Source organism: Nipponia nippon, unplaced genomic scaffold, assembly GCF_047370975.1.
Source record: "Nipponia nippon isolate SJK-2023a ecotype South Korea unplaced genomic scaffold, ASM4737097v1 scaffold_18, whole genome shotgun sequence".
In the NCBI taxonomy this organism is placed as follows: domain Eukaryota; kingdom Metazoa; phylum Chordata; class Aves; order Pelecaniformes; family Threskiornithidae; genus Nipponia; species Nipponia nippon.
This window is the reverse complement of record NW_028262334.1, coordinates 3,817,144-3,839,196: the sequence shown is the minus strand read 5'-3', so window position 1 is coordinate 3,839,196 and position 22,053 is coordinate 3,817,144. Positions and strand designations below refer to the sequence as shown.

The 22,053-nt window shown below is 42.8% G+C and overlaps 1 protein-coding gene across 2 annotated transcripts in view; it reads left to right on the top strand.

Annotated features, from left to right (window-relative positions):
• Nucleotides 1-6,002: 6,002 nt before the first annotated feature.
• Nucleotides 6,003-22,053, top strand: part of VPS37B (VPS37B subunit of ESCRT-I) — a 22,882-nt gene continuing 6,831 nt past the window's right edge. The window contains exons 1-4 of one of the 2 annotated variants that reach the window (XR_015704024.1): nucleotides 6,003-6,180; nucleotides 15,129-15,300; nucleotides 15,926-16,008; nucleotides 17,139-17,647. Coding sequence is in view for 1 of the 2 variants with exons in the window: in XM_087754349.1 (XP_087610475.1) it covers nucleotides 6,076-6,180; nucleotides 15,129-15,300; nucleotides 15,926-16,008; nucleotides 17,139-17,639 (861 nt within the window). In the remaining variant the exon portion in view is untranslated. Of the gene's footprint in view, nucleotides 6,181-15,128; nucleotides 15,301-15,925; nucleotides 16,009-17,138; nucleotides 21,493-22,053 lie in introns of those variants that run through there. The other variant, XM_087754349.1, reaches the window with a different exon arrangement.

Sequence of the window (22,053 nt, the reverse complement as noted above, 5' to 3'; positions counted from 1 at the left end):
CACTGAGCCAGTCTAGTGGGGGTGTTCTTTGCATTCATGGTTTTCAAGGTAACGTTCATCTGAGATGATGGCTGAATACAGCTGCACACTGCACATGTTCTGGCTCCCTTGCGGGGAACGAGAAGAACCTACAGAGAATTGGGTATGTAAAAGACTTCAGCATCTGATAATGGCTGTGAGCCCCAGCAGTAGGTATAACCTGTTTAAGAACTTGTTTTCATCCCGGATCCCATCCGGTAGACAGTCTCACACGAAAGGGCAGGCAGTCTAACCCGTTCTCAAAGCACAGTGCTTCGTGACTGGAATCTTTTTAGCTGCTTGCTTTTCTGGTATGATAAAAATCTGTGCCTCGGAAGAAGGAGAGCTCTCTCTGTCTTATCTCCCTCCACTTAGGAAACCTCTGTCGCGCTCTGAACTCCTCAGTTCACCACTTCAGTAAATGGCCAGTACATTCCTGCGTGATGAAAATTTGCACTGTGGGTATGAAGAGGCTGGGGGTTCCACCCAGCGCCGGAGGGCAAGTGATTAATTCTGCATTTTTATCAGTACCTGTGAGCAGCATGTGGCCAGTGGTTCATACAACTGGAATTAATTTCTGCTTAATTGAAAAACTGGGGGGGGGGAATTGGGTTACCTGGGAACTAGGGAACCGACTCACCCTGGGACGTGCTGGTAGGACAATGCTCGTTAGTACAAGAGATGTCAGAAAAGAAAATTTGATCGCATCGTGTGTGTCCCTCCCAGGCAGTGCTGCAAAAAGGGGAACTGGAGGATACAATCAGATTGGTTTTATTGCAAAGACTACAGTGAATTTCAGGGAGGGAGCCCTGCTTCCCAAGCCTGTTGTGATGATAATCCCAGCATTGTACTCCCAGGTCAGGTCCAAACAGCTTCAACTGAACTGGCACGTTGGAAACGGCAGATTGTCTTTGCTGGTGGCACCAGTCCAAGCTGATAACAGGGCCCGACTTTGTTCATTGCCACAGGTGCTGAATTTTCTCTTTTGCATCCAGATAACTCAAGGCTACTTTTCCACTGTGCCTTACATCTCGTGGCTTGAACAAGTCCTTTCATTGTGCTGTCGGTGTGTGACAAGTGGCTCTGCCTGCATGCTAAAGCCATGAGGGTTTTCTTACGGCTTGGAAGCCTGGTGGGAGCTCCACACACCACCAGGAACCCAGCCTTATTCATCTAATGCAGACATTTCTGCTGGCCCAGTACAACCCCTGTGACTGTACAGAAAATCCTGCTTTTCAAAATTATTCCAACTATGACTTCTTTTGGAAGTTAAAACTGGGGTCAGAGATGCCCGTTAGCCAACCCGGCAGTGAAGATGAGCTTAACCCGGTGCAGCAGTGGGAATTGCTCCAGTGCTGGAATATGACCCGACTCCTCGAGCTGTCTTGTCCCTTGGGCCTCGCTGTCTGTGGGCAGTCTCTGTTTTTCAGGCTATTCTCCTGGAAACAAGGCCACTGTTCCCTCTGAAACCCTGAACTGTAGTATTTTGTGGCTGTGGATTTGCCCAGAGTTGACATTTACATGGGAACGTGAACAAGATCTCTTCAGGAGCTTCTCAATTACAGCCACGCAGATAAGTTTCTTCTCCTCAAAAGGAAGAGTCTTCTCCGCGGGGAACTCGGATGGGTTTGTCTGAAACCTTAACTCAGGGAGCAGGGCTTGAAGACTGTCATGGCAGAGCTGGAAGCAATTAGGCATTTGAAAGCACAATTGATTACAAAGGTTGACTCTATATTCCATAGCAGGTTGTTTTCCTCACTATTAATAAGCTCTAACCATTCCCTGTAATAGGTATAACCACAGCTTTATTTGATTTAAACATTGGAGAGCCCTATCCAAGATGAAGTTCCAGAGTAGATTCTATAGTCCTAGCGATTCCCCAAGGATGTGTGTTTACCCCTGCACAGACAAGGTATGTGGCTGACTGACCCAGTAAACGAGAACACAGTGTAATGGGAAAAAACACAGCTGTGTTTATTCCAACAACTTGTCTCCCGGTGCACCAACTTCTGCCTCAATAAGCAACTGTGTGTGTTTCAGCGGCTGTGCTTTCTAGGCCTGCAGCAGGTCTGGAAATACCACAAGTAAATAGAGAGAGTCCTTCTAGCTCAGGTTCAGAGATGCATCTTAGACCGGGGAGGAAAAACAGTATCTGTCTTTTCTACTCTAGCTTCACGGTGAGCTTAAGGCAAAGAAAGCATTTGCAGGTATATACCTTGCTCCTCTTCTCCTGCCCGTGGCTCCCTGAAAGAAAGGAGGGAAGTACTGACAATTAATTCTTGCTCTCTCAAACAGGACCACTGTTTCTCTCCCAGGACTCTGCATATGCAGGTCATTTTCATGTGTGAAGGAACCTAGATTATGAAATCTAAACAGAAGTATGGACTGTGATTAATATATAGAAGGAAATTAAATTGCAAATAAGCCTGAAAACTTATCTGTCCATTGAGCAACCAGACTAATAAGAGTTAATAAAAGCCAAAGATTAGACTTGCAAATTCAGTCTCTACATAACCAACCAGTTTTTCCAGGAAAAGAAAAGAAGTTGTTGTGAAGGTGACTTGCAAAATATGTCTGAATGTAATAAATATGCATGAGTACAGGGCTACTGACCGTAAAAGGATATCAGGTGACAGAAGGAAATCCAGGATCAAGTTTAAAAAGAAAAAAAAAAATCTAACATCTAATTTAAGCTAGGCTAGATGCCAGTTCTCCCCAAGACCGAAGCCTGACTCCTTATTCACCATGACATGGTTTCCACTGTAATCTTCCCAATTTTTTTGTTCCATTTCTCCTGTAATAAGTACACTTCTGTACTTTTCCTGCTCAGAGTTTTAATGTTCATGAATACTGTCACCCTTCAGAAGGATTTTAGCAAAGGCAAATGGGAACCAGGGCTTGGTGGCTGATAAATCTCAGCCTGCAGCACTGCAATATTTGATAATCCCTGTAGCCTGAAATCCTAGTTTATCTGCAATCCTTCATATTCTGTCCAAGTGATGCACCGTCACAAAACCTTTATCTTTCGTGAAAACTGTTGAATGAAAAGGCACCCTCCTACCTGTTTAAGTAGAATATATAATGATACAAAAGCAGCTGACCCCTATCTTGTCTCTCAACCTCAGCTGCTTTTCTGGCCAGTCTTGAGAACGCAATCACATGCAGATGCTGATCAACGTACTCAAAAGCAGACCAGATGTTTAATGTAGACACTCCTCTCCAGCATCCCCAGAACCCAAACATATCGACATAGGGAGAAGTGGTATTTTTAATACATGTTGTACTTGAGCACCAAATGAGTTATGTTCATTTGTGAATTTTGTGAGGGCTTCATCGTTCTGTATTATGCGGCTTCTAACATTAAGAGAGATTACCATTGACTAATTCAAATAATCCATTCCTGGATGTCTAGAGCTCCCATCAACCCCACGCAACATAAACAAAAATTAGGTAGTTACAGAAAAGCTCCTTAGAAGGTCACTGTAAACCATCTTTCCTGACAGCATATTGACAATACAATTATTATCATATTGTAGTGCCCTTCACCAGAGATACTCACCCAGAATACCTCTACAAGGTACTACATTCAGTGTGAATGTTTCCTCTCCACCCTCAGCCTGGGACTGAGCAGTTATTATTATACCTCTTTTTAAGCAAAAGGCACTACGCTTGAGGGAAGCTGAGAACTCCACTCAGGATCACACAGAAAGGCAGTGGTAAAACTAGATTTACAACATGGAGCTGAGTCAGACTCTTCTAAACCACACTCTCCCCTTACCAATTATTTAGCTATGCTATGAAGTTAAAATCACTAGCGTTCTTGGGAAGAAAGGGCTTCTTTTAATCCCTCAACTAATTCCTCTGTCTGTGTGTGTATATGTGTGTGTATATATATATATGTATGTATGTGTGTATGTTTGCACGTGCAGATTTACAGTCTGGTTTAACACAAGGGTGTAACTTTGTCTTTTTGATGGGCATGTGCAAATATGGTATATGATAGTGTGTTGGCATGGCAACTATCTACTGGTTTTAAATAACGAGGTCAGGCTGGAGTGGCCGTGCAACCCCATGTCACCGCCAAGGGGTACAGCTGCTTACTCAGCTGTGCTCCCAGCAGAGCACCCCACACAAGGAGGAGTTCGGCACACACCACAGCAACAGGCAGGTGCGTTGACGTGGGTGAGCGGACACACGCCCGTATCGCTAATCACCTGCTCCCCACCCTAAGCAAGCTCAGCTCAGCTTCCTGCTGCACAAACATCTCGCTCCTACCTGCCTCTGAATACACTCGGTTTGCATCACAGTTGTACAATAGCTTTGCACTAAGCAGCCAGAAGGCCGGGAAGCCTTGCTCTAGCAGCATCACGTTGCTGGTCTTTATTACCTGTGGATAATGAGGACAGAGGGGGCCTTTGGGGGGGTGAGAAGCACGGAGAGCGGAGTTTAGTTATAGGACAAAAGAACAACCATACAGCTGCCATGTCTTCATTCAGTTCTGCCAGGAACTACTGGGTCACTTCCTGAACGTAACATCATTACATTTTAATAGCATCACATCAGAGATGGCTTCAGTTCACTATATTGAGTTTTTTTTCCGAGTTAGATCACGAATGTCAACTACAAAGGACAATGACCACATGGCCATTCCCTACCCTCCTCCTTTGGCTCACGTGCTGGTTCTGGGTCTCTCTCTGGTGCTACACACACGGAAACAAGCACGCCCACGATCCCTTAGCTATAAAAGCAGGCCGGGAAGGTGGTGCGCGCCTAAACATGGATACGACTTAGGCTACGTTAGCACAATTAGTTATTTCCAGGCATAATTGTCTTTATCAGCTATGCTAACATCAGTAGTAATTGGGGAGCCACTGCTCCAAACTGTTACTGCAGAACGCTTAGTAAAGTGTTGGTGACTTTATAAATCAGAACAAAATTTAGCTATAATATTTTAATTGATGCTGCACTACATTTCAAAAGTATTTAAATTCACCATAAAATACATCTTTGATAGATCATTTCTTGACCTTCACTCTTGAAGAAGTGCTTAAGACGGACAAAAAGACCCAGCACCAAAGCTTGGCAAGATACAATTTTTAGCTATTTTTAACCTAACTAGGTATTCAGCCTAGGCTTGAGAACAATAATGCAGTCACTCTTTTGAGATTTACCGTAGCCAAGTCCCAACCTGGTAAGGAAGTGCGAGTTAAATAATTCTACTGATTTTCCTTCCTAATTTACAGCTGTGCAGTTACAAACAAAAGGAGAGCAAGAGTGCCTGCACCACTTGCAGGCAGGAGCACTGGATCCGGCGGTGTCTGGTGGCGACGCGCAGTCCCAGAGCTCAGCTCCCCACGCCTGGCAGGGCGCAGGACGCAGCCGCTCCCCGTGCCGGCCTGCGAGATGGAAGCCCAGCCGTCCCAGCGAGCCCGCTGGCCTCTCGGCTCGCCCAACGGCCGCCGTCCCTCGGGCCGGCGAGGGCCTCGAGCGGCAGGCCGGCGCCGCATGGCCGAGGCAGGCAAAGCACGCTGCCAGGGGCCCCGCGGGCCGGCGCTGAGGCCCGGTGTCCTCGGGCACCGCCGCCCGACCTCCCCCGGCGGGCGGCCTTCCCCGGGCCGGGCACCGCCGCCCCGGGACCCTTCTCCTGCCCTGCCTCGGGCCCGGAGGCCTGGTGCGCTGTGACCCCATGGTGGGCTTCGTCCAACACAGCCAGCCCCAGACAGGCGCCCCGAAGCCCCCCAGCCTGCCCCTCTCCCCACGGCCCCGCTCGCCCCCTCAGGCCACCGCGGCCTCATCCCCCGCCAGCCGCCCCTGAGCGCTCCCCGCCCCCAGCCCCCTTTGGTACCGTCCGCCCCCGCGAACCCCAGTGCCGCCCCCCCCGCCGACGCCCAGCCCCGTTGGTACGCCCCGCCCCGCACGCTGCCGGCCCGCCCCCCCAGCAGGGGGCGCCGAGGGCGGTGCCCACCCCGGGCCGGGGCGACACCGCCGCGGCACTTCCGGTTGGCGGCGGCGGGAGCGGGAGCGGGGCCGGGGGGAGCCGGGCCGCGCCGCGCCGGGATGGCGCTGGACGTGCGGCGCCTGGAGGCGCTGAGCCTGCAGGAGCTCAGCGCGCTGCTGGACGACGAGGAGCAGCTACAGGACATGGCCCGCGAGATGGAAGAGGTGAGGGGCGACCGCGCAGCCCCGCGCCCGGGCCGCGGCCTCCCCTCGGGCCGCCACCGCCCCCCCCCGCCTCAGCCCGCCGGGGCGCTGCCCGCGGGGCCCCGCCGCTCAGGGCTCGCTGTCCCGCCGCCTCCGTTACCATTTGCTATTTGGGGGGTGCTAATGACCGCCTCCCCCCTCACCCCCGGCGCAGGTGACTCCCTCCCCCCGGCCCTGCTCGGCGGTCACGGCTCCGCCATGGAGCGGCCGGTAACTACGGAGCCCCCGTGCTGCGGGAAGCGCTGCTGCCCCTCTCCCTCCCCCTCTCCCTCCCGGCCTTTTGTTCGCTGGCCCTCGGGAAAGGGGTGCCTGTGCCCGGGCACTTCCCCCGAGCGCTGGGTGCCAGAGGAGGGGGGCTGAGGGCTCGCCGTGCTGAAAATGCGCGGTTTGTCCTGAATTGGGAGACACTGACGGACCGGAGGTGGGATCAGTTTTTCCGTTAATACAGCCCTTGTTTTGTGCCTTGGCCACGACGAAGGATTTTGTCAGGGTGAAGTCGGTGCTATTTGTGGTCTCGATCTCAGCGCAACTTTAATTCAAAACAATATGAAAGAGATTTCTGTGTGCCCGCGTTGGTATGCTGGGCGCAGTGGAGGCTGTCAGGCTTTCTGGTGCTTTTTTTGCCTATTTGAAATGTCTTTGTCAGTGTATCAGACTCTAAGCCGTGCTTTTGGATCTATGCTTATTAAAAGAAAATAGAAGCCTGTTTTCTTCCTGCTGCTGTGGCTGTCTTTTACTGGTTTTTCTATATGCCAGTGGACCCTGTGTATTATTGTTCTGATATGAGACTGTTCCAGGTTTATTTGACCACAGATGCTCCTAAAAGCCTCTAACTGTGTAGTCAGCTAACAACAAATAAGATGAAACCATTTATATGAAAATTTTAAAAGAAAGAAAAGTGCTGTACTTCTCTGGGTCTTGTTTGTTTGGTTTTTTTAATTAGAGGACAAAAGCCCCAAGGAAAAAAAGGTGGCAATATATTCTTGACAAAGAATCTTGTTTTATTAAGTAAAATCAATTATAAGTGCTTTCCCTCAAACTAAGATTCCTGCCCTTTTGGTACTTCCAAGGAATTGTTCTGGGTCGCCTCAAACCAAATTGTCAAAGTATCACAGATGAAGAGGCCCACTGAAGGTTGAGGCCGAGATAATAAGGTGTCCTAAGGAATTTACTTGCTGCATTATGCAACAATTTGTATTTTGAACTTTGTGTAAATAGATTTGTGAGAGGGGGGCAGGCATAATTGCTTTTCATATGAGCTTATGTCTTGAGAACTTAAGCTGCTGAAGAAACAGATACTGCTGTGATAAGTAAAACATGCAGAGATCTTAGAGGCACTGTGGTTTACCGAGGGGCAGGAGTACCCTTCTATATCAAGACTAAATATTTAAGGAAAGTCAACAGATTATAACGGGCTTAGCTTTGTGAAGATGTAAATGGGTGGAGTATTGCTGGATTCAGCATCACCTCTGACAACGTACATCAGCAAAAGGCCTGGCTCAGTGGGCTTTTTTTTTTTTATATATTTATTTGTCAATACACACGTAAGACTGTAGGTCAGAAGTGACAGAAAACCTCATGACCGTAGTAGAAAAGATTCTCTCTCACTGCAGAACTGGACCATATTCTCAATTTGACCCTCCGGTTTCCCTCTTTTGTTGGCAACAGAAGGCTTTTAAATTGTAGAGTAAAGTTCTCCAGGCCTGAGGGAATATTTTGTGGTGTTTGGAAAGTGTGGCTAGGTTTGAAGGTATTCAAGCTGTGTGGAAATATGGCTATACTAGTGTCTGGTATAATCCTCTCTTACTGTGTGTGGAGGCTTTTACTGGAGTCTGTTCAACTAGAAATGCATTTACCCACCTTGGAAGGAACTGGTCATGCTCGAATACTTCTTTCTATTTCTGTTTTTGCTGTCACTGAATTGTTTACTGCTTGAGTTTGTGCTATTGGGTCCTGATTTTTTGCTGTGAAGTATGTGGCAGGAAGAGGCAGGGGGAAATCCTGAACATTAAGGAGGAACCATGGTGACTTCATTGCTCCTTGTGTAGGTATTCAGTTGTCACTCCATATGTATCTAGATTGTAGCGTAATTCCAAAGTCCTTAGATTCGTAATTTCATTGTGGCATGCCAATTAAATCATGATTCCTGAGTCACTTCTCTGAGGTCACTTGTATTTTTAGTGGCAAAGTTGGCTGAAGCTGATTATTCCATAATTGAAAAAACCTTTGTTCTCCTTGTTGCAAGGGAAACCCAGCTCAAAAACCAGTGTTTTTTTCACAAAGAGGAGGATTTGGAAAACCACTTGGCTTTCTTGCTAATAGCTAAAAATAGGCACTTTCCAGCCTTAAAGGGAATGTATTCCTGTGAAGCATTTGAGCAGGATTTGTATATGTCATTGTGGGTATGTGTGTGTGTGTGTATATATATATATATTTATTTATATATATATATCTATAAAAATATATATCTTTCTCTGTGTGGGTGCTCACACGCACATTCATGTTTTGCTGGGGTAATGTGCATATACAGTGTCCTTCATGCTGTATCCCCAGGTATGTGAAAATGTGGCATCAAAGAGCTAAGCTGCTGCTTTTTCCTTCTGTAAGATTGTTTTTGAAGCCTCTGGGCTTGTAGTGCTTGAACAACGAACATCTTGTCTGATAGAAAGAGGAAGGAAGCCAATTGTCTGGTACTGCTAGTCTTTTAAAATTGAGGAGGGTTTTTTTTTTTTAATAATCCTTTGAGGTTAATCTCTGTAGTACATCTACAGTATTCATCTTTATGAAATAAAAGTACATTGTTTTTAAAAGTCAATCTCGGCGTGATAACTCTAAACAGCATAGATGAGAGAATTTGTGACCCAAGACTCGTGGTAGCTCGATGAATTTCTCCTGTGAAAATGAGTTTTCTTTTTAGCTACTGGAACATCACTTCAGTAACAGTGCAACGTTGTGTTACTGACCACTAAAGTTCTATTGCCAAAAATTATTTGCTCTTCCAGACCTTAATTATGTGAAGTCAAGAAGTCAGAAATGTATTGCCTTCCTCGCATCCCAGGATTTCAGAGTACACTGGCAAGCACAAAAGAGGTTTTCAAGTGTAGTCCTTTTTTCAAAAGCCGTTTGAAAAGATCGGGCAGCGTAGAAAGTCCACGTTAAAACTCTGTGAATGCATGCCCAGATTTCTTGGATTCCCACTCCTGTCCTAAAACCACATTGTGCAAGTGGTTATGTTCTTGTTTGCCAAACATGAAATTTAGTTGCAAAGTTAGGAATTAGACTCGGTGACAACTATAGATTTTTCTTTTCTGGCTAAGCATCAAATGAGTAACCTGCCTGTGTCTGATGAGTGCAGTTGAACTGCAGTTCTGGGTGTCTTTTTTCCTCTGGACTAAACATTTAGGAATTGCAGCTTACCTTTTAACCTTTATTTTGTCATTTTTAAAGCTAATGCTTACGTAATCAGAAGCCCTAAATTTAGCAAATCTAATTACTTTGGAATATGCATTAATATTTATTACCAAACAGATGTTGTTAGAAGGTGTATTATCCTTCACCAGTACGTAATGAAAAGCATTCTTAAATCTTCTTCTGTAAAAGAAGTCTCTATTCTCCTACTCTGCACCTGTCAGCTCCTGTTTCAGGGATTAATTTGACACTCCAAATGTGCATCGTTACACTTCCGCAGTGTGACTGCATATTTTATTCCTAATTACAAGTATGTGTAAGTGAAAGAGAGGATGTGGGAATGATAAAGACTAGAGCACGACCAGAGAAACCTAAAACTAACGTGGATACATGCTATGTATAAAGGAATTAAAATGGTGCTACTTAAAACTTCCTTTTATTTATAGATCCGTAAGAGACTTGTTCTTGAAAGCACTGAGAGACTACTTGCTGTGGTGCTTGCCAAGGCAAGCTTATAATTATAGCAGCGCTTGATGGACTTTGTGGGTAGTTGGGATTTCAGTTGCTCAGACTGCATCTCAGGAGGCATCTGGTCTGGAATTGTTCTGGGAACGTGCTTTTAGATGAACAGGAGCGACACTGCTTAGAGACGTTTTGCACAAATAACTCTTGCTGCAAACCATTATTTTGGAGTAAATGATAAACAAAAATGTTGCTAAGCTAGTACTAGCTTCTGCTTTAATTTTATCCAGCATTTTTCTTCCATTTTTAAAAGCGGGATGAAACGAAGCTGCGGTTGATGGAAGTAGTAGAGTCTCAATTCCCAAAGTAGTTGCTGCTGCCTGTTCTTGGAGTAAATGATCATTAAATAAGTCCTTGAGTAAAATTATTCAAATTATTTCTGTTAAAAGACCTCACTTTTTAAGCATCTTAAGTTTTGAAGTGCTGCATAAACCATGATTTTTGTCTTTAATAACCTTTGTGTGTCCGTGGCTTCATTTTCTTGCAGCACGCACAATTTGATTTGAGTGGTCTACTCAGCGGTGAGCAATACTTCTGCCATTAAAATCCCTTTATAAGCAGCTCAGTATCATTGCCCCATTTGTCCCATTCAGAATTCATAGTGAGAGCTTAGCAGTTAAAAAAAAAAAAAAAGGCGTATGTTCTTTTTAATATTGTCCTATCTCATTATGTCTTGTGATTCTGACTGGTATTTCTCATCTGTTTTCAGATTAATGTTTCCTGCCTGTTGAAATGCTTATGACCTCAAAAGTCGTGTTAGCAATTCGGCTGGAGTCGCATGCTGTTTGCTTATTTCTCTTAATAACTTTTTTTCATTGCACTTCCAGTAGGCAGGTGAACATCTGATGCAGTAGCAGTTCCCTGCTAATACGCATTTTTGTCACACAACACATCCGACAACAATATAACTTCTGCTGGATGTATTCCTTGCTTGGCTGTTGTCTTGGGCTTCTGGGAAGCTGTGAATGGATGCTGAAAGCATGCTTTGTGGTGCATTGATAATCTTAATAGACTGGTCATGCTGTACTGTGTCTTTGACCCTTGGATGATTTTGCAACTGTTTTTTTTTTTTTGTTTGTTTTAAATTAGTCAACGTTTTTTGAAAGTTTTTCTATAGGGCTTTTTAGGTTAACTTCAGAGTGTTTGCTTTTCTGATTCCTTGAATTAACTTCTAAACGCAGTGGAACAGTTGTAGAGAAGTTTATTGCGCGGATCTTAACATCAGTGCCAGAGATTATTCTGGTTCGTAAAATCGTGACTGTATTCAAGTTGCATTGCTTTAGGATTACATTTGTTCTATTTGTTGTGAAATAGAATTTACTCATTCCACAGACTTCAAGCTTTTTTCAGTGACATGAAGCATTTAAATGTCCTGAAGAGGTGGATGGGTCTTCACGAGCTCTTCCTTAAGTTTCATTAAATGTCATTCTGAAGCTTACCTTGTATTTGAGGAACTGGTTCTCTCATGGTTTTGAGTAAGACTCAATTTGAGTTTCTCATCTCTCCAACTGTCCATTTTTTAAAGAAATTTGACACAGACTAATGCTGAAAGTGAAGACTTCAAGAGTGATACTTGAATTGATCATTAAACATCAATCATGTTTTTTGTTCAACTTCTGTAGAAAAAAACGTGCCCTTCTAAGAAGTGCTATAATATGGAAAAAGTTGAGTCATTAAGTCTTGTGTAATTTCAAGCACGGTAACTTCAAGTGCGATTACGAATACCTTAACTTTTTCAGTTTTAAACCAAGGACTTTTGCTTAAGTTTAGAGTAGTCCATAATTGCTAGATATCAGATGCCAAGGACAGGAAAGGATGTCACTCTGCGTTAGATGTAGGGAGATCATAATATTGATTTATTTTTTTTCTTATTTTTACAAGTCAGGTACATCATGTCATGCTGATATTTATTCATGTTTACACATTTGAAATTATTTCAAAGTAAAGTTATTCAGAAAATCATTGTAGAACGTTAGGCATTTGCTTCCTCCTTCCCCTCCCTAGTCCTGTTGAGACACACGGTGGTACTTGAGGCAGGAGAGTTATTTAAAAGTAGTGTTTAAAAACACCACAAAAGCCTCATCTGACTTAAGGAAGCTTTTTCTGTTATTCTGTCTGTTTACCTGGAGTTCTTCCTTCTCCTCTCTATTATATATAATTTCAGTAAAAGTTTCCTTTTCCTGGGATTTGTGCTCTTGAAAGGTTTATAGGTTTGTGTCCACTGGCTTTTTTTCTCCCTAGAGGAAATGTGCACGTTCTTCATCCTGAAGAAAGACCAAAGTTCACTCATAAAACTGGTCTTCCCAGACTGACCGCAGCAATTGCTTTGACATGAGAATATCAGCCTTGCAAACAGTGACAATACAATCACCATAGCAAATTGAAGTTGCTTGAAGGAAGTAGTTTGCTCATTAAAATGGTGAAAGAGGAGAGGCACCAGAAACCATGAATCTTTTTGCACGCAATATTCTTTGGCTGGCAGCTCAGAAGACAGGTAGTTAACAAAACTTATGGTGATGGCAGGTGATTTGGTAAGAAGCTGGATGCCAGTAATTAAGCTGTTAAATCGTGTGTATTTTAGTTCCCTTCATAATTGTTAGAAAAAGTGTAAAATAGGGGGACTTAGGCTTTCTGAAAGCAACAGTCTTAACAGCATTGGATCATATGAGAAGAAACAAATGGAAGCAACCAGTTTAATTTAAATTATTTTGCATCGGATTCAAAAGTGAGAAGAAAGGATTTTCTTTTTATTCTTGGAAAGGATTCAAGTTGAATGCAAGCATAGGGCTGGAAGCTTGTTTAGGCTTGATGTGAGAATCTCGAGAAGACAAAACAGTATCGCAAGTACAGTTTCTCCAATTTACACAGTTTGGAATAGAATTTTATTTGGATTGATGTAGAATTTAGGACTCAGCGTTATCCTTGATTTTTTTTGAAGTGGTTTAGGAAGAACAGGGTGTAAGAGAGTAAAACTTTGGTATTTGAAGAGCGGTATCTGGGGCCAGAGATATGTTTAAGTAACATTGAGCCAATTTTGAATTTAGATTAAAGCAGTGTATAAATATTTCAAAAGGAAGTAGTTGCTTTTGAAGACACTGTTGCTACACTTGGAAAATATTTTCATCTGATGCACCTAGTCATGTGCTCAGACTGCCAGGAACACCTGCATTCTGATCCTGCCCTTTTCTGGGGCTTTTAAATGGCTCATTTGGGTTTCCTCTTCTGTTTCTGAGGTGTGGCTCTCCTATATCCACCCATCAGTGTGAAAGGAAGAAAGCACTGTACTCTTCGTGTTTGCACTGAATTCAGTGCAACTGTCCATAAATAAGATCTGTTATAGCTAAACAGGGATGATGTGGGCTGGAAGGGGCGTATTAATGTAGGAGGTCACAAAAAGCGTACCAAATGTTTCGTTGATTTTGAAGGCAGCTTAATAGAATCAGTCTGTTGTGCCATGGGAAAACTGTCCCACTTGTTGATTCTGACTGAAAATCTGAAATAAGTTCCCTTGCTTTTTTCCCCAAAGCTCGTGAAGACTGTCTTGATAAAATCACATGTGTGTGTGTCTGAGCAAACTCAGAATCTTGCCGAATCTTGGTTTTCTGAGAATTGTCATTTGTTCTTTAGGCACAATGTCTTTGGGCTAGGATATGTTAAGCAGAAGGATTAAACTGAGAAACAAGCTTTTGGCATTAATCCAGGATTGATTTAACATAGTTGGGGAAGAATATTCTGGGGAAGAATATTCTGGAGAAGGCACTGTAATGATGCAGTCCTAGGTTTTTGCATTTTAATAAGATGAAGGATGACATTACTCTGCATGTTACTGCTGGGATTCAAAGATTTTTTTAAGAATAACTGTTGCTTTATCTGTCAATGCTCATCATGGGGGAATGGTAAGGGTGGTGCGTGAGGTGGGAATGAAGAAGCATCTACATTAAATAACGAGTAAAAGTTCATACAAAACACCTTCGGGTAGCAGGGCGTGAATGTAAAAATCTGATCTCACAAAGCTGTGACAGCCAGCAGGTCAGACCTCACATAAATTTGTGACAACACTTAGAAGAAACTTGGGTGACATAAACTGCACTCCTCTGCCACTTAGCAGAAATGCCTAAGTGAGCGCCCAGAGTTGTCTCTACGCAGTAACCACTGCCGTGCCGCCGAGGTGAAACCTGCCTCTTGCAGCGCGGCAGGAACCCGGTTCCTGTTCTGATCGGGCAAAAGCCGTTCTGCCTGCAGGAGGGCTCGCGGGCACCTCTGTCCCCGCTCAGAGGAGAGGGGGGTTCTTAGGAGTCCGTGCCCACAACGCAAACTCTTCAAGTAATTATTATTCCCGGTTTGGAGGAGAAAGCTGTTTAATGAGCTCTCTGCTGCGTGTGGAAAAAAAAGTGCAGGAAAGTGACTTCAGGTCAGTATTAATTCCTGTTCAGAAGCGATTCATTCACAGGTGCTCATAGCTGAAAGAAGAGATCCTTATTCTCAGGGCAGCTCCGCTGAAGGTCTTTCCCCCATGAGCTTCAACAGTCCGTTGTCATTTTAGATTATTTCAAATATATAGATTATATAGATTTAGATATATAGATTTAGATTATTTCAAATATATGCTGCTGTTTGCAGCATAGACCTTCTTATTCCTTCTAGATGATATGCTAGTAAAACAGTGTATTAGTTGTGCAGTAAAAATACAGTTTGTGAGAAAGGATTTCATGTAGCAGAAAAAACAGATTATGGGAAAAGAGCGCAATAGCTGAAGCTGACCGTACTCACCAAAACAGTAGACGTTCCCACTGTTCATAAAAAGTGCAAAAGTATTGTTATTAGTTGCAGGTCCAATACCATAGTACTATTTTCTACAGAGAGCTTACTTTTGTTGTTTATTTAGAAGTTTTGAAATTCTCATATTGTCTAAATAACCGTTAGTCTTGCTTAGTTTTTTCACCATCGTTTCACGCACCTTTTTTTTCCCCCCCCCCCAGGCCCAAAATGTTCAACACAGCAAGGACATGACTCTTGCCAGCAACCGCAGTCTGGCAGAAGGCAATCTTTTGTACCAGCCAAAGTTGGAATCTTTGAAATCAAATTTGACTGAAAAATATCAAGAGCTGCAAGTTCTTTTTGAAGCATACCAGATAAAGAAAACAAAACTAGGTAACAGTTTGTGTTGACGATCATGATTTGCTGTTTTCTAAGGGAATGTGTATCTGTTGCAGTTTTTGCTTGTTTGTTTTTGGTGTCTCATTTTCAGCTGTGTGAATTAGGGTACAAAATGAAATGTCATTCTTGTGTAGTTCTGAAATAGATCATGCTTCTCATGATTTATTAAGTATCTGTTACACCTAGTAACTGTGTGGTTACCTACCTGTTGTTGCCCTGCCGTTCTCTAAATGATCAAATTCATTTACCTTGCTAAAAAGCAAAACATAATTTGAATTTTCAGTGATTAATCATAAATCCAATGGACTATTGCATTTAACCTTCTCATTTCATACTGAATTATGAAGTATTGTACGTCTGATACTGCACTTGTTGAAGTGCTTTGTCTTTCAATATTATAAATATATCATTGTAATTAAATTTCAGCTTTAGCAGTCTGATAATATTCCTAAACTACTTAATAAATTTTCTTACTGTAGATCATCCTGTCTAGAACAATGGAGTATGCTAGCTGTACGTATGTGCCTTAGGAATTTTTACGCTTGCTGAGGCTGTATAGCTTCAGTTAGAAGTCACTTCGAGCCAGCTGTCGTTTACTGTTCTCCTTGTGCCATTACAGACAGACAATCCAGTAATGCTTCGCTGGAGACGCTGCTAGCGCTGCTTCAGACAGAGGGGGCTAAGATTGAGGAGGACACAGAGGTAATGACAGTACACTTCGATTCTGCCAATAACACCGATTACCGAAGACTTTGAATGTACACAGCTGCAGTATAGTGTTGAACATGTAATGGACTAAAGGGATATTTTTAAGATTATGGTCTGGTCTTTGCTTTCAACTTCAATGAAGAGTTTCAGCGAGAGTTTTTTTATCTGAGTAATTTTTTTACTCTTTCATCTTTGAAGTTTAAGAGAGAAAACGCTCCTTTTCAGAAAAGAAAGCCAAACTGTCTTAGTTCCTTGGCATTGCCTTCAAGCTCATAGCATATAGATGTGGAATATTTTTTTTAATGGCGTTTGCCTGGTATATTTATTAATCCGTTACAAATGTCAATTAGTAACCTAATGAAAAACTGCGCCTGCACTGTGTTTTCTCCAGCATTGCTGGTGAAATATTCCATTATGATTTCAGCGTATCTGTCTAGGTGCCAGTAGTCACCACTCGCTGTGATACAAGGGCTTGAAGGGTGGTCTGTTTTCAGAATAATGGAAATGTTTGGTTTTGTTTGCTGATTTGCCTGTAGAACATTCTCTATAACTACATAGCCTGTTAGCATCAGGGGAAGGAGCTGCTTATTGGCCCTGAGTTGTGATCAGAAAAAGAAATTCCCAGGACAAGTTGAATTTTGTGATTATATGTATGGTCACCTCTCTTAATTATTAAACATCATTTACCCAAAGCCACAAGTAAGCGTGAATAGTAAACCTGGCTTAGCAGTAATCTGCCTCTCCGTACTGAGGCTTGCAGAGTTGTCAGTGTTTCTGTTGGCACTGCAGGCAGTACTGAGCTGTATTTCAGCTTAGCTGGCAATCTGGAAAGCTGTTGAACTTGATTTGTTCCCATCTCTGATGATCAAGGGAACGTTCAGAGCTGGATTCAGATGTTCTTACTGCTGTTGCTTTAGTATAAATTTAAGCAAAAATGATACTTAACTCCCAATGCTTCTGAGTAATAGCTAATTCAAAATTCTGCTCAGAATTCTTAGTATGCCAGTCATCTTCCGTATGCAAGCTGGAAAATCACAGGCAAAATTATGCTATTTTTAGGATATAAGCCATTTAGATTCTCTTGCAGTATGCTGTTTTCTAAGAGATTGTTCCGTATTTGACAGAATATGGCAGAAAAATTTCTTGATGGTGAAATACCACTGGATTCCTTCATTGATGAGTACCAGAGCAAGCGTAAACTGGCTCACCTGCGACGTGTGAAAATTGAGAAGCTCCAAGAAATGGTGCTGAAGGGACAGAGACTTCCGCAGGTTCAGCCGCAGGCTCAGCCAAGAGCGCCTGAGACAACACCAGCACCTCAAGATTCCTACACTTCGGATGCAAACACTCCTCCTTCAGTTGTGCCCCGACGAATACCACCCCCTCCACCTTCTTCAGTCCCAGCAGGATGCTTTCCTACTCCGTTTACTGCAGCCATGAGTTCAGGACCAGCTCTGTCTTATCCAGGTGCTCCGTATCCTCCTCTCCCCCCTCGACCAGGAGTTCAGTCTGCAAGTCAAATGCCACAGCCAGGATACCCATCTCAGTTTGTACCACAGTATCCTCCAGCTCTTCCCCAAAGACCACCTCGCCTTCCACCACATCCTGGCTTTATCCTCCAGTGAATATCTTGGTGCGCCTAACTTATGTATTGGTGCTTATATTTCCTTTTTCTCTCCGTCAGAGACTTAATGTAGGCAATGGAAAGCCTCTGTTTTTTGCACAATGGAGTACAAAATCCGAGCTGTGGCACAGAGGTTTGCAATTGCGTTTGGTAAATGTGATTGGTTTTGTTTTCAAATATCGGTGACAACAAGGTTTTTCTAGGAAGGTGGTAGGGTCTAAATTTTGTAAATCCGTCAAATTGTGAAACAACGTACAGTTGATTTCCTGACATTACAAATTGAATCATGCTCTGAATTCTTTAGCGATGGTAAATCAGCATCCTCCTCTGTTCTGATGTATTCCCGTCGCAGCTGGATGTATGTGTGGCAAACTGGGAGCTGTTTGTCTCTCTAAAGAATTCTCTATTAGTGCCAGTGTTTGGATAGTAACAACCGTATCTGAATGCTGGGCAAAGAGTTGCAATGGACCGCATCAGCATCCTTTGCAGTGTGCCCAGACAACGGCATTTGTGGCCAGGTGCACAATGTTTTCAGAGCTCGCTGAGCTGAAAAACTCTTGTCAGAAAATGTTCTATGGCTTTTAGACCGTAAAAGTTACAAGAGTTTCATTTCTACATTTCACTTGTTACCTTAAGACTTTTCATAATAAAAGTACGCACTCCTCCCACTCCTAAATAGCTTGATATCCTGAAAGTCCTGGTCTCTTGAAATTAAACTAAACTGTTTGTAGAGCCAGTTTAGAGTTTTATAGAAACTTTACCAGGCATTTTTATTTCCTTGCCTGTTAAGACTTTTTCTTACAATTTTTTTTTAATTATTTTCCACACCTTGGATACAGAAGTGATTTTTTTACACAGGTGCTTAGCTTTTGATATCATGTGATTCCAGGAATCTAGGCAGGGTACTTTCTTAATCAAATACTGGGTTTTCACATCATGTACTTGCCCACTTGAGGCTCCACAATTTCATTTTATCCCTCAAACTCAGTCTCTCGCTTGACAGAACTATTTTTAACTTTCCCATTTCCTTTAGTTTTGCAGTTTTTGGCATGCGTATCTATCTGGAATTCGCAGTTAACGTTTCTCTGCAAGCAGGCAAAACAGAAAAGCTTTTTGAACTCCATGGTGGCTGTTTGCATCTTACATAATCCATTCTTGACTTCTTATGCCACTGGAGGGGGAGGCTTTTAGGGGAGCTCAGATTTCATTCTCAGGGTGACTCCTGAAGCCTAAGGTGCAGACGCAGGCGGGTATTTTACTCTAGCATTGGGGGAGGCAAATCTTAACACTTGTCGCTTGTGCAGAATGTGTCCATAAATTTATTATCAATTTCTCACATCCACAAACAACTTTGAACTAATTCATGGTAATTTAAGAAACTCACAGTCCATAAAGTGTCATAGCCCCTGCATTATTTCAAAACGTTTTCATATCATTATCCTGGAATGCACTACATTGTTTGGAAGTCTGTACTACAAACAGCATCAGTCAAAATAGAATAGCTATTTTTTTTCTTTACGTAAGACCCTTGACTGTCCCTTGATCATTTCCTCTGGAGTGTGGTGGTTGCTAGCAAATACTAATCTGAAATTAAGCTCATAACAGGAAGCTCTCTATTCTGAAAATATGGTTATTTGGCTTGTTTTGCCTTCTGAAGACAAAGGGCAGAAGGTTGGTCAGTCTTACTGGCATCTGAACCAATTCCCCCGTGTAAGTCTGGAAAGTCTCTATAGATGGGGGATTTTGTGAAGCAACGTGCATTGGATTTGTTTGCAAAGTGTGTTTTTTCTGTAATCTAGTGATGGTACAGGATGTGTTGGTTTTTTTTTTTTAAATAGTGTAATATCTTTTCTTGGTATTATTTTCTCACTGAAGCTTCGTATAAGCATGGTTAATTATGACTCGTTTCAAAGTAATTTTGCTGTGCTATTAGTGCTGGTATTTGGAGGGCAGCTGTTGTATCTGAATGCTAAACATAAGGCTGCTGTAGAAATGATTTGTGTCCTAGAAAGAATTAAAGTGGGTGGGCGCTACCAGGGTGGTGACTGAGTACAGAAATCCGTACTTTGAGCCTGCTACACAAAAAACTCTAAAACACTCTCAAATTAGTTTTGCTAACATTTAATAAAAACAACCAGGTATATTTTACACTTATCAAGTGCCAACTTTTTTGCCGAGGGCTGAAAATCCTCAGAAGTGATGGAAGTGATAGATAAGTGTATTGTGAATTTGCACTGCATTTTATGTATCTAACTTTATTGGTGGTAGTAGTCCAAAAATATTTTTACTACTTGTTAAATTTTCTGTCTTTTGGTAACTTTTGTGATAACATGACCTTTCAGGGATACTTTCTCTAAAAACAAACTCTTGTGCAAACTAAATACAAACAAAGCTAATGCAATTTTTCTGTCTGAAAGCAAAACAATGCATTATTGCGTATGCATGTGGCTCATGTGCCTTAGGATCACTACTTGTGATTGTAATACTAGGATATTAGCATTTTTATCATTTGAATGGCCATTGCTTAACTCTAATTCAAGGGCTCTTCAAGAGCACATTCTTCTACGAAAAAACTCACCCTCATACTTCAGAAGAAACAAAGGCCGTATCTGCTATTTGTAAGCGTATAGTTGCCTTCACTGATGGATAAGTTTGAACGTAGATAATGTAACTAATGTGATGTTTCAGTTATAGCGATCTCGTAACTGAAATCCAGCTGCTCATGGAAAACGTTTTGCCATTAATTGCGTGTGTGTGCGCACAAACTGTAAATATATACTTGACTGCTGGTGATGTTTAAGGGTAAAGGAGAAGGATGGCTGTGGAAAGCTGTTTAAATCCTTTCAGAAACAAGTGTTAGGAAACACTAACCTGAATGCGTGGGGCAAGAGATGGGTCAGTGCTTTCGACCCGTTGCCCTTCGACAGCTTCTCCTGTTCTGTTATAGCTAATAAATAAATTCTGCTATGGCTAGGATGTTTAGAATCATACTAATTTGCACTGTTTATAAGATAGTGAGATTAAAATGCCATAGGCAAGCTGAGACTTGAGAGGGGGTGGCTCAGTATGCTTGCCGAAATATATATATTATTATGTTGTCTTGAGGATTTTTAATGTCTGCTGCAAATAGCATATACTTCCCCAAAGCAATTGGAGTGGAGAAAAATCTTTTAAATACAATGTGTGACACGGCTTTAGAGTGTTGGTAGCGTTGAAAATGCTCTCGTTGGATGGCATTTACTTTTGCCAGTCTTTTGTATGCAGTTTTGTAAGTTATGACTAATTCAATTGTATCTGGTTAGGTTGGTTGATGGATGATCAGCACTGAACGGTTCGAACTCAAGGATGAGTTTCGCTGCACTTCAGTGCTGTCTCCTGGAGGAAGCGGAGTCGGTTGTTCTAGCACAGCTGATCCACAGAGGTCACCTTTGTACCGGTGGCCCTGGAGGGACGATAGAGAACATAAGCTTTCACGTGATGCCCGGAGGCAGAGCCCTGGGCACAGTCCCGTCATGGGTAACCAGCACGTTTAGTGCCCCAACTTCCACAACCTCAGTCTCGACCTCTTTTGGGACTTCTCTGCCCTCTCAAACTGGAATAACGACTTAGATACAGAGCTCAAATCGACAATTCCTTTAGCCTGAATATACAGCTACTTGGCAAACATTGGGTTCTGAGGAGGTAGAGTCGTCCTGCACCTGAACAGTTCCTCTGTGTAATCCTGGACAGTCTGATAAAGGGGCAATTTTATGTGCCTAGCAAGTTGTGAAACATACAGTGGATTTGTTTGCATAATAAGTCTTTCTGTAATCTACTGTGGTCTGATTTTAAATAAAATAGCATATCTCTCTTGGTGTCGTGTTCCTGTTGTGGCTTCATTTAATCACGGTGGAGTTATGTTAATGTTTTTCAATACTAGCGGTGGTTTTTATGTAGCAACATAAAAACAGTTGTAGGTGAATGTAGAACATAAATTTGCAAGAAGATAACTTTAATTACTCATAGTAAATCTGTTGGCCGTGTTTTTAGTGACTGGATATAGCGAGTCCATTTTGTATGTAGCTGATACAGGATAGGTGTGCTCGGAGTCGATGCTGCGTGGTGTAATCGTGGCCAGGAGGTAGGTGGGCTCTCTGGCCAGGTAGAATCCTTTCGCTTTCGTTTCCTACGATTAGCTGGAATAGTGGAAGTGTTCAGAGTCTTCACCTGGAGAAGCTGAAGGAAGTGGGAAAGCCATTTTTATTTGTTAAAAGAAGAAAAACTTCGCTTTCAGCCAAGACGTGTTAAGACAAATGAGTCAACCAAAGTTATTTAGGAGTATGATATGAGTCAGAGGGCAGAAAAGACCCGATACCATTTTCTGTGATATCTGTTGTTTCAGTAGCGATGTGAAATAGAAGTCCTGCTGCAGAATG